This window comes from Pagrus pagrus, assembly GCF_965226575.1.
Source record: "Pagrus pagrus genome assembly, chromosome: 8".
Classification (NCBI taxonomy): Eukaryota; Metazoa; Chordata; class Actinopteri; order Spariformes; family Sparidae; genus Pagrus; species Pagrus pagrus.
The window spans coordinates 9,384,326-9,396,092 of record NC_140192.1 but is presented as its reverse complement, the minus strand read 5'-3'; the positions used below and the strand labels follow the sequence as shown (position 1 = coordinate 9,396,092).

The following is an 11,767-nucleotide window of genomic DNA, read 5'->3' as shown; positions in this document are numbered from 1 at the left end:
GCGGGTAGCAATGACACAAAACAAAAAGAGCCAAGAAATAGCAAACACACTTATTTAATGGTGCAGGTTGGAATCATTGTGTAACACACCATGCAATCAGGATATGTTGCCCAAGATAACGATGGTATCGCGATACAGCGATTCTGCCACGATACACTGCAAGACAATCATCTACGATACATCGTGATGTCAACCGAAGAAGAAAAAATACCCCGAAAAAGGCTAAAGGCAGGATAACTGTACAGTATTTACCAGTACTCTATTCTGGTGTCAGTTTCACAGAATTTGACACGTGAAAATGAAATACCATAAAGTGCATAGAGTCTTTAACACACAATTTGTCCATGTCCACATGTGCTGTCATGCCAGTGTTAAAGGGTCTCTGTGGAACTACTTGTAGTGGCGTCCGCTAAAATAAACGACGCAGCGAGTGTTTCAGAAGCATCAGAGCCCCTTTAAATAGCCAGTAATTAAAAGAGTTCTGGAGTCAAAATGTTTAAAAGAAAGGATACAACTGTAACTCACTAAAATATTTAAATCTTTGGGTGCACCCCAGTAGCTGAGTTGGTAGAGCGGGTGTACCATGTACAGAGGCTGCGTCCTTGCTGCAGTGGCCCAGGGTCCAAGCCCGACTCGTGGCCCTTTGCTGCATGTCATCCCCCCTCTCTCCTATCCCGTTTCCTGTCACCCCTCAATGCTGTCCTATCAATAAAGCCATGAAAAGACCAAAAAATTCGTACATAAAAAAAGCAATCTGATATATTGTCATACTCCTAACTTGTAGAATAGTAACTAGAGCACGACTGATATTTGATATATCTGTGATAGGTCAATATCAACCGATATATGATACTGTCTCTAAAAACCAGTGTGGATATGACAAAAGTGGGTATTAAAAGAAGACTGTGATACGGCCAATTAGGAACAGCAGTGCATCAGTTATGAAGTATTCATAAATATTAACCAAGTAACCACAGAATTACACAACATAAGACACAGTGATATGATGACGCGGATAGAAAAGGTAGAAAATGTAGAAATCAAACAAAAAAAACCTGTCATGTATTCATGTAACCCGTACGCACTCAGTCACACATCACTCATTCTTTCAGACGACAGACTGTCCAAACAAAATGTACAAACAAATGTTCAAGCAAATATACAAACATGTGCATCCCTGCATATGTGATAATAACAGATCTGGGGCAAAGCACGCTCCCAGGCGGCCAGCTTGCTACACATGGATGATCTTTGGCTTATCGCTGAAGTCCAGAGTCTGTTGAACTCCAGCGAGCTGCAGGAGCCAGTTAATGGGCATGTGGTCCAGGCGGTTCGTGTCGCAATGGTAAAATTGAACGCGAGAGCCTGCATGACGAAAAAAAAAGAGCAAGGTCACACAATGGAGGCAGAGAAAGACAAATTAAGATCGAGCGTGAGATACAAAGGAATGTAGAGAGAGAGAGAGACAGCTCACCTGGTCCTGCAATGATGGCTCCACCTTGCTGATGTAGGTCACCCTGGAAGTCAAATACAGGGCTGGTCATGGCCCTCCATACACTCTTCACTTGTCCCATAAGCATACCAGACTTCACGTGGGGACTACGGTTGGCTAATAAACATACGCACACACACACACACACACACACACACACACACACACACACACACACACACACACACAAACACACACACAGATGAGATTTTTCATTAATTACCATCTCAGAATATGCTGTTTTTACGCCCTCATATTGTTACTGCAGTACCTGAGTCGTTAAATTTCTCCTCCCTCTTCATCCCGAGCTTCTGATAAATGCTCCTCTCAGGGTCCACATATATTTCATAAGGGTACCCCGTCAGTGAGCAGAACGGCTGGATGAGAATGGAAACTAAATCAGCATAATATGATCATGTGTGGCTGACTGAAATTAATGCATAAGGATCAGAACATAAATTACCTCTATATGATAGTGAGCAGCCTGACCAATCACAACCAGTCGAATGTCAGCATCCTGCAACAACACACAGCAAATGTTGGATTTTTCTGAGTCAGTCATTTAGACTCACACCTACACAATGAATCACTGGGGTATTATTACTGATTTGCATTTCAACCTTTCATTGATGGAACAAGCAGATCCTTAAATTAAATAAATTGATAATTCATCTTCCTGCTGATCTAAGGGATTTTAAAGAGGTCATGCTTTTGGGGTTTTTGCCTTTCTTTTATTGTGTTATGTAACATTTTTGTGCATGTAAAAGGTCAGCAAAGTGAAAAAGCCCAAAGTCCATGACAAAGGTAGTTACTCTCTCTGACAGAAAACACTGCTCCTGCACCACCTGAAATGCTTGGAAATGACTAGAGCCTTTACTTCAGTTACTTATGTGTGTCACTATGTAACAGCCCTTATATAAATATATATTTTGTATATTTATTATAAAATATTTACACTCTAGTCAGTCAGCAGACATACAGTTGCTACTGCTGTGGCGTTTTAGATCACACTACCTTACTGACCCGCCCTACTCTGCCTCTGATTGGCTACATCCTGTCCGTTAAGTAATACGCATGTGCAACTCCCACCGAAGATTGAACAGAGGCGAGATGTCTCACTCTGTAGCTAAAACGGATTGTTCGAGACAGTGTGAAAAGGTATGCTGCAGCAATGCACCATTTGAGAAAAATAATGTGTTTTTGAAAATTAAATGTATGTAAACCTATTTAACGAGGACCCCCAAATTAAAGAATGAACCTGAAAATAATATGACCTCTTTAAATACAGTACATTATAGTAGTATGTACATTTCCTCAACCTATAAAGGAACACTTTACACTCACATGTGGAGCTAACGTTTGTCATTTTTAAATGTACTCTATAAATAAACTAGTTTTATTTTATTATTATTGTTACTATTATTATTTTTTTAAATCTTTTTTTACAGACAGCAAAGTGGGTATGTATATGTATGTATGTTTATGTGTAAATATTTAGTATGTAGGGGTAAGTGGATGCTGGTGAATACATACTTAAATCATTATAACATGTATTCATAAATCAAAAACTTCCCCCATTAACCTCAGATGTGTACTCAAATACAGTAGTGAAGTAAATGTTCTGAGTTACATTCCAGCACTGTAACTCTGCCAGCCTCTGGTGCATTCACAGTCATGGACCAGGACATACCTCCAGGGCTTCTTTAGGTATTTTGCTCAAATCTCCCACATATTCTTCACAGCTGTAGCACAGGAAGTTCTGCAGGGACACACACACACACACAATATGTAATAATATGCTATGGTAATGTTTAAGTCTACATAACTTTTTACGAGCTCTGATCTTACACCTATGCAACCATCTGTCTTCACCTATAGACATGATCTCTCACTTCCTCCATGGCCATCACAGCTGTCAGAGCATCTGTCCAGTCAAGGCTGAAGCTCACCTGTTACCTAAACTGATGCCCTCAACAGCCTCTCATAACTCTTACGAATGCAACTCCAGGCAGGACAGCCTTTGTACTCATCATCAACAAGGTTAAGCCAAGCAAAGTTTTTCCCTACCCGCACGAAAATTATGACCGATTTCCTGTCTTGATATAATTTCTTGAAGGGGACAGAGACTCCGTGCCGGTCGTAAATTAAACAGTCCTCGACGTCTTCGAGGCGAATATCGACAGACGGGGTCCCGACTTCGCGATCCTCTTTCGTGACTTGTCGAGTTATTGGTGAAACTGCTTCAGCCATTTTTTTCGGAGGCTTCCTGAAGTCGCATTGCTATTTTGGGAGTTTGCGCTCGGGGTGGAGGAGCTGGTGGCTGGAAACTCACGCCCATATGCAGCGTGTGTGTATGAAGGAGAGAGAGAGAGAGAGCAGAGAGAGAAGAAAGGCTTCTTTTATTTTATTAGGCCTATAATAGTAATAGCCTAATAATGCTGCTCTTTATTGTTTCATTCAGTGCAGAAGGGAAACTGACATCAGTCCACATCTACAGCAATAACAGCTGGATGTGGTTATGTAATAATTATACAAAAGAAAAAATGCTTTCTTCTGAGATTTGTGCATGGATGCTGAGAAATAATCAGTCTGAGTTGCACATGGATAGCTATTACACCTGGTTTAAGTAATAAACCATTAAACGTAGCTGCTGCAACTAATTAGAATTGCACAATTTTGGGGAGCAGACAAAAGACAGATAGAAAAAACTAAAGTGAAAATATTACTTTTGTAAAAGTTACCCAAACAAATAGCAATTGAGTAAAAGCCTTAAAGCATCCGATGAATGAATTTAAGTATCAAAAGTACAAGTAACAGTAACTTATACATATATTTACATGTGTATATACTGTATACTATGGATTGACAGGTTATCATATTTGATATTCAGCATTTTTCTGATTTTCCTGATCAGAATCAGTGTTTGTCTTGTATCTGATTGTAAATAAAATAAATACATCTGAAAATGGCTCTGCAGCATGTAGTAACAAGTAACAGAGGTTATCAAATACATGGAGTGGAGTAAAAAGTACAATGTTTTCCTTCAAAATGCAATAATGGAATGTAGATCTACTCAAGTACTGTACTCTACTGAAATACAGTTTCAAGGTACTTGTACTTTACTTGAGTTTTTTCATTTTCTGCTTCTTTATACTTCTACTACACTACATTTTTGGAGTCAGATACTGTACTTTTTACTTATGTATTTGATAATTTTAGTTACTAGTTACTTCACATCACAGACAAAGTAGTGCATTTAAGTACATTTATTTTATTGGCAATCAGACAAAAAAAACCAAAACATTGATTCCAATAATGAGAAAAATGCTGACTATCAGATCTGATAATTGGCCAGGCTGATAATCGATCAGCCTATAGTATAGAGTAGGCCTATATGCTTACATGCAAATATACGTATACTTTACTTTTAATTGTACTTTTGATACTTATTTTCTTGCTAGAAAGTACATTTAATATCAGATACTTTAAGACTGTTACTCAACTATTTTTCCCAAAATAATAATGTAACACAATATCTTTACTTTTACCCAATTATTACTTTTAGGTACTCTTTACAGCATTGCCCAAAAGTGGTGGAGTGGAAGTATAGCATAGCAGAAAACTGAAACACTCAAGTACTTCAAAATTGTACTTAAGTAAATGTACTTAGTTACATTTCACTACTGCTTACACGTTAATGCATCACCAATTACCTATTATCCAAAGAGTACTTCTCTACGCTGTGTGACGAATTACGAACCGCCCTCGGCGGCTTCCGTCCCGCTGCCCTCTCGGTGCGGAAGTGTCGTCCTCAAGAGCAGCAGCAGCAGCAGCAGAGCCAGAGCTGCCACTGTTTGGATAAACACTACGCTAGTTCAGTAGCAGCTTTCCTTGCGTCCGTGTCTCTCCTGTCGGGACCTGTCAGCGCTCCTCTTGACCGTGCAGCATAGCAGTATTATGCGAGCACCGTCCGGTGTGTGGGAGCACCGTGTGAAGTGGTGAGAGATGTTTCATGTTGGCTCCACAGCTAACTTAGCATCTTATGATGGAGCAAGCTAGCCTGTCAGAGAGCTGAGCTGGGTTAGCAACAGAACCGAGTGTTTTTCTTGAAATTAGGGTGTAAATATTTCATTAAGTTGGAGCAGATATTAGGCACTAAGCTGTCGGGATGTCAGGTAAAACACAACCATCACGTCAGGACTGCTCTGTGTGTGTGATTGTGTGTATATGCTAAACAAATGACCACCTGTTCACTGTTTACATCTCCTCATTCGGCTATCAGGCGCTGCTGTTTCCTCGCTAGACTGCAGTGTGACAATAACAAAGCTGCTATTTTGTAGTCATGCGTAGCCAATTATGGTTTTAACATGTGATATATAATGCATTCACAACACAGATAATAAGTGAAATGCTTTTTCGACTGAGCTACAGCGCTCACTGCTCCTTTGTTGTGTGCTAATAGTTGTTCATGGTTGTGTTGTAGTAGCCTTTTTGCACACATGAAGAGCATTTCATTGTGATAGCAAGCTGGGATGTGGCTGTGCAGTCTAGTAATGTGTACTACACGGGGAGGAGAGTGGAGTGACAGCCTATTTTTAGCTTAATGTACAGTGTGATCCCAGCTGTTTCACTATACATAGATCTGTGTTGATTGTCCTTGACTTGACTCTTTACTCTCACGTTTCCTCATGTCTGCCTTCATTATGCTGTTATATGACTGATGTGATGGAGGCAAATATCCACAGTCTTTGTTTTGTGCAAAAATGAAAGTTTAGCTGTCGGAGTTAGGCAAATCAAGGTGGCACCCAGCATGTTTTAGTATGAAAATCCCTTTCAATTAAATTAAATTAAATAGATAATTAAAATTAATGTAATGTAGTGTAGTGTAGTTAGTGTAATAGTAATAGTTAGGGTTAGGTTTTGAACCGACCTAAATGTGTTGATCCCTAAATGTGAGCACTCAAAACTGTTAAGTACTGAAAAAAACTGAATGCTTTCTCAGGCCTTGTTTGAATTCTTTTCATAGATTTTTACTGACTTAACTTTTATCAATTCTGTGCCTTTTTGAATGATGAAGATCAGGTTTTAAAAGTAAGATACTGGAAAATTAATTGTTTTGATGTGTCATACACAGATGTCATGTTGACAACAATACAGCTTCCGTATAAACAATGATACCCAGTCCTCCCTTAAAATATTCCTGAATAATATGTTCAATAATGAATTTATTCTCGTTCTTCTAGAGTTTCCTTGAATCATCTATATGGGCCATCTTCTCTCGAAAAATGGTTACCGCCTGAAGAAGAGGACACGCAAGTTGCACCACAGGAAGAAGAAGAAGAGGAACTGTTTCCTGCAGCTGCCTTGCATGCTCTGCTTCATCGTCCACAGCAACAGCACCGGTCTCGACGACGACAGCGACCACTTGGAAGCCGGCGTCAACGGCAGCGGGTGCCGCCACAACAGCATCACCGGAATCAGTGTCCCTGGTGTTGGCGGAGTCGGCATAGGAGCAGCTGCTGCCTCGAAGCTCGCTGAGCGATACGCAACACTCGCATCTCCTGAGGACTGCTCCAAGTTCCTGTTGTCTCCACGGGAGTTGGCTGTCTGGGAGGGCCAAGGGAGGAGCCTTTTATCAGCTGTTCCTGCAAAACTGATCCCACCACCGGCGCTGTTCCGAACCGCTGGGGTGTCTGTGACCGTACCCATACCTGTACCTGTGCCTGGCTGCAACAGCGACTATACTGAGATGGTAGGCAGCTGCTGCACCAACAGTACCAAAAGGTTGTATTTGATAAAGATACAGCAGGGACCCAAATCTTTAGAGAAGGATCCCTGATTTACCAATTATGCTGCTGATGGTTAATAAGATTGTCTTGAAAGTAGGAGGGTCTCTTAAAATCCTATTTAAGACACATGTCCGACAATTATTTTTTTTTAGTTCATTACACCTAAAAGATCATTAGAAAACTATCAGTCGACTGAAATGTGTTTGACCAACTGAATGAGGGCAGTACAAGTATTTATAATTTGGCTCCAGACTTATTTGTTGCACTGGTGCGCGTAACTTTTTCATTTAGGAGCACCGAATAACACATTTTAGTTTTAGTGAATTATTTAAATGTTTGTAATCAGAAAAAGAGGTGGCAATACATGTTTTTCTTCCTTTTAAATCACACACAACAAGAAATTGCAATAATCTCAACTGTTTAAAAAAACTTACCTCTAAATCTCAGGCACACTGGTGCAATAAATGAAAATGTTTAGTTGCACTTGACAGATTTTTGGGTGCATGTGCGACCAAAATAGTGACACCTTGGAGCCTTGTATAACAATATGCAACACAAACAGGATGAATTTGAATCAGCTACAAGCTTAGTAACAATTTATCAGTGTGAAATTGTTTAAGCGAACACTGGAATCTGCGAGGAATAGCTCAAAAATGTCAGGCCCAATAACCACATCATCATAATTAGTACCACAGAATGCAGAACAGATTTCCCTGTAAATCTGCCAATTAAAGAGGGCATCTGTTTACAGTTATGCAAATTATAAGGAACAACATGTAGTGTCTATCAGAGTGCTCCGAATGCTGCATGCAACTTTTAAAGCTAAACTGTACACTATGGGTTTCTGTGTTCTCAAGATGTAATGACAGGATTGCAGGCGTCACAAACTTCACACTCAAAGCAGCACTATTTTTACTCCTTTTGTGTTTTGTTCTCATTGAGGATCCAGAGTTGGAGAAAGTGTTTTGATTCGATGTTTCGTAATGTGGGCGATCGTATTTAAAGGCTTTACAGTCAAATCTGCCTTGACTTGTCTGAAAAAATGTGTCTCCACCCGGCTGATCTGTGCGTGTCTCTCGATGCAGGTGTGTAAGAGGAAGTGCTCAGAGGTGCAGAGGTGCACCCCCTGTAAGCAACCACGCTGCGCCTTCGCTGCCCCTGACGGAGGGCTGGAGAATGGAGGAGTGGGAGGAGGTGGGGGAGAGGCTGCCTCGAACTCTGGAACTGGCCACTGCCACCTTCCCCTCTGCCCACTTCCCTCCTCCTCCACCTCTTCTTCCTCTGCCTCCTCCTCTTCCTCCTCCCCTGCTGATGGCTGCTGCGGGTTGGGTCTTCATGCGGATTTGCCCCACAGTTCAGACTCGTCCCCCTGCTGCCTGCATCACTATGACGACTGCCAGGCGAGAAGTTCTGACGCTGCTGCTGATCACTTAAGTATCAACCACCTGCCTTCCTCCATCCTTCTTAAGGTGAGAGTTCATCAAAGAGTTAAACTGGCTTTTTGTTCACATTTACTGATGTTTTTAGAAATCCTAACCCAGAGCTTACCATTGATTGGAGACATGCTGTGTAATAAGATTGTTCTTATCTTTTTTTGACAAATGAGCCAAAGCATCTAAGTTGTTGTTGAATTGCTTGTACTACACTGGAAGCGAACATGCTGAACAGATTTGTCTTCATGCATTATATCTTCCTTTCCCTCCTCTCAGGTGCTCTCGCACTTGACAGTGAAGGAGCGCTGTCTGTGTGCCTCTCTGGTGTGTAAGTACTGGAGGGACCTCTGCTTGGACTTCCAGTTCTGGAAGCAAATCGACCTCAGTGGCCTCCAACAAGTAAGTGTGCAATTTTTGTTGTATTATTTAACTTTTCACAGTACTGTTTCTGTCTCTTCAATTTTTCACATTTTATATTTCACCTTGTGCTACTGTGTTCCCCAGGTAAATGATGATCTTCTGGTGAAAATAGCCTCCCGGAGACAGAACGTGACAGAGATTAACATCTCAGATTGCAGAGGGGTCCATGACCATGGCGTGTCCTCCCTGGCCTCACACTGTCCGGGCCTGCAGAAGTATACAGCATACCGCTGCAAGCAGCTTGGTGACATGTCCTTGTCGGCCTTGGCTACACACTGCCCTCTGCTGGTGAAGGTGCACGTGGGCAACCAGGACAAACTAACAGATGAGGCACTAAAGAAGGTATGCATTTAGAGCCAGAATAATTATTATCCAGTGTCTAGATTTTTGCTATTCTCATTTGTTATTTTTATGTGAAATAATACTCCAATAAAAATGACTCGGGTGTAATAATCTTACATATGCTCAATATATCCTCCTTTTGCCTCTAGCTGGGAGAGCACTGCACTGAACTAAAGGATATCCACTTGGGTCAATGCTACAGTATCACAGATGAAGGCATGGTGGCCTTGGCTAGAGGATGCCGTAAACTACAGAGACTTTACTTGCAAGAGAACAAACTGGTGAGTCCCACATATCTGGTCTCTCTGCTTGCCTGAGTGTGTCTGCCGGTACAGGAGCCTAAGAGTCTGTCTCTCTTGGCAATGTGTAAATGTTCAAGTGTGCTTTGATCTCATGTCAGCCCTCCACGGGTCCTCTTCTCAGCTGTGTAGCTGCTGCTAGCATTCTTGGATTGTGGGAGTATTGTCAGAGCACTCTTTCTCTAACTTACTGTTGGTTACTGCAATGTTGGAGTCGAAGAATTCGCGCATGGTTGCAGGCAGAACCTGTACCCGATGCACCTTCTCCCACCAGCTTGAATGTCTGCCAGACAACATTGACATTACTATACAGATTTATTCATTTATTCTCTTTCTGTTTAGCCTCTCTGAATCAGAATCAGCTTACTCACTACTCCTGCTTTGGTGCACAAATGTATGCGACTGTCACAAGAAACTCCTTGCCATTGTTGGTTTTTTTGGTGAGCACACAAAAACTCAAGAAAGACTTGCATCTATTTTGAACTACTGTGACTGATAAATGCGTCAAGATATGTGGTCCATCTTAACGCCTTGCTGATTAATGCCTAAATCACTTTAATTACAGCTAATTATATATTTATTTTACATAAAACAGCAGATACAGAAGAAGGTGACAGACGACCTTAAACCAACACGAGGTGTCACTGTCTTCCACTTTCTGAAAGCCCACTCCCAGCTGCTTTCTTTTTGTAGGCCGCAGCTGCTTGATAAAAAATACTGCTGAGTTGTGCATTTCTCCACCAAACCACAACCACATATCCCCTCTACCTGTATTGATAATTTATTATTGGATTCTGATAGAGAGAGAGAAAATTCATAGTCATTTGGCACCGCTCTTTCTCACCTCTTTTATTTAGATCTTCCATTTCTCGCTAGCGCTCCTGCATTTTTTTCCCCTGCCAATATTTCTTCACAGTCCATGAGTAATCATGACCTTGATGAATTACTCTGCTTTAAGTTGTTAACAATAGCTCAGTTTGTTAAAACCCCATTCATCAACTTAATAGCATATGAAATTAGCGATTACCACTGGGTGAGAGATTAATATTGCTGCTGATAACATTTCAGCGCGGCAGTATCAATTTCAGACGGTCATTTTTCAGACGTGAGATTGTCTCGGTTATTTTAGCTTCCTGTCATTAGAGCGGAGAGAGAAATGGGCTCAGCCTATATGGGAATTGTTATGTCTGGGCGCTCTGGTTGCTTGGCCCAAAATTGTCATTAAGTTTGCCAGAAATTAAGACGACCCAGAAACTTACATTCTTCCACAGAGGCCATTTATTCTCTCTGACAGCTTGAAAGACTACCTGAGGCTCGCTCTGATTGTGTTGCCTTGTGGGAAAAGTGTTGTAAGTACAGTCTCAGAATGAGTTTGACTGAATATGATGGCTCTGTGAGATCCAAAAATATGCAAATGTGTTGCAAATATATGCAACACTAAGGATTGCTTTGGTGATATTTTGCTTTTGTGCTCATGTGGATGTGGGTCTGAAATTACACAGGATACATTGGTGTGATAATTATAAATACTGTATAACATATGAAGAATTTAACAGGTGACTCAACCATTTATACTTTGAGGATCTCATTTCACCCCAGGTCAGCTGTTTATAGGCCGACTAAAAGGGTTTGGAGCAGCGTGTAAAAAAAGCTTTTCTGAAAGGTGTATGAAAATGATTGGGGGAACACTTCGGGGACCATTGTGTCGGCTGAACCTTTTGTTCTCTACATGAACTGATCCAGGAAACGGCATTGAGATGGGCTTTTTGGTTTTTAGTGCGCTATAAATCGCACAGTCATGGGATAGTTCGGTGAAAGCCTCTCCTCTCCTCTCCTCTCCTCCTCTCCTCTCCTCCTCTCCTCTCCTCTCCTCTCCTCTCCTCTCCTCTCCTCCCCTCTCCTCTCCTCTCCTCTCCTCTCTCGTCTCTGCTGGTTCTTGCGGTACGAGGATCCTGTCTCTGTCTCTCCTAATCAATCACAGACGAGGATGAG

The 11,767-nt window shown here is 41.4% G+C and overlaps 2 protein-coding genes across 3 annotated transcripts in view; one reads left to right on the top strand and one right to left on the bottom strand.

The window, feature by feature from the left end:
* Positions 1-68: 68 nt before the first annotated feature.
* prxl2c (peroxiredoxin like 2C) lies at positions 69-3,789 on the bottom strand. The gene is made up of 6 exons (XM_084360852.1): positions 3,560-3,789; positions 3,183-3,251; positions 1,956-2,009; positions 1,764-1,869; positions 1,475-1,609; positions 69-1,365 (listed from the first exon to the last, which is right to left on the bottom strand). The coding sequence occupies exons 1-6, from the start codon at positions 3,740-3,742 to the stop codon at positions 1,235-1,237; spliced, it is 678 nt and encodes a 225-aa protein (XP_084216978.1). The 5' UTR covers positions 3,743-3,789; the 3' UTR covers positions 69-1,234.
* Positions 3,790-5,289: 1,500 nt separating this feature from the next.
* fbxl17 (F-box and leucine-rich repeat protein 17) overlaps positions 5,290-11,767 on the top strand; it is a 222,909-nt gene continuing 216,431 nt past the window's right edge. The window contains exons 1-6 of one of the 2 annotated variants that reach the window (XM_084359857.1): positions 5,290-5,490; positions 6,736-7,244; positions 8,367-8,750; positions 8,991-9,113; positions 9,219-9,476; positions 9,626-9,757. In XM_084359857.1, coding sequence (XP_084215983.1) covers positions 6,756-7,244; positions 8,367-8,750; positions 8,991-9,113; positions 9,219-9,476; positions 9,626-9,757 — 1,386 coding nt within the window. In that variant the 5' untranslated portion in view covers positions 5,290-5,490; positions 6,736-6,755. The remainder of the gene's footprint in view (positions 5,491-6,735; positions 7,245-8,366; positions 8,751-8,990; positions 9,114-9,218; positions 9,477-9,625; positions 9,758-11,767) is intronic. The other variant, XM_084359856.1, reaches the window with a different exon arrangement.

Excerpts from the sequence above, each read along its gene's own strand:
- prxl2c (XM_084360852.1), bottom strand. The coding sequence starts at position 3,742 with ATGGCTGAAGCAGTTTCACCAATAACTCGACAAGTCACGAAAGAGGAT. Across the intron at positions 2,010-3,182 it reads TACCTAAAGAAGCCCTGGAG|GATGCTGACATTCGACTGGT; the intron begins GTATGTCCTGGT and ends GTGTTGTTGCAG. Across the intron at positions 1,366-1,474 it reads AGCCATCATTGCAGGACCAG|GCTCTCGCGTTCAATTTTAC; the intron begins GTGAGCTGTCTC and ends TTCGTCATGCAG.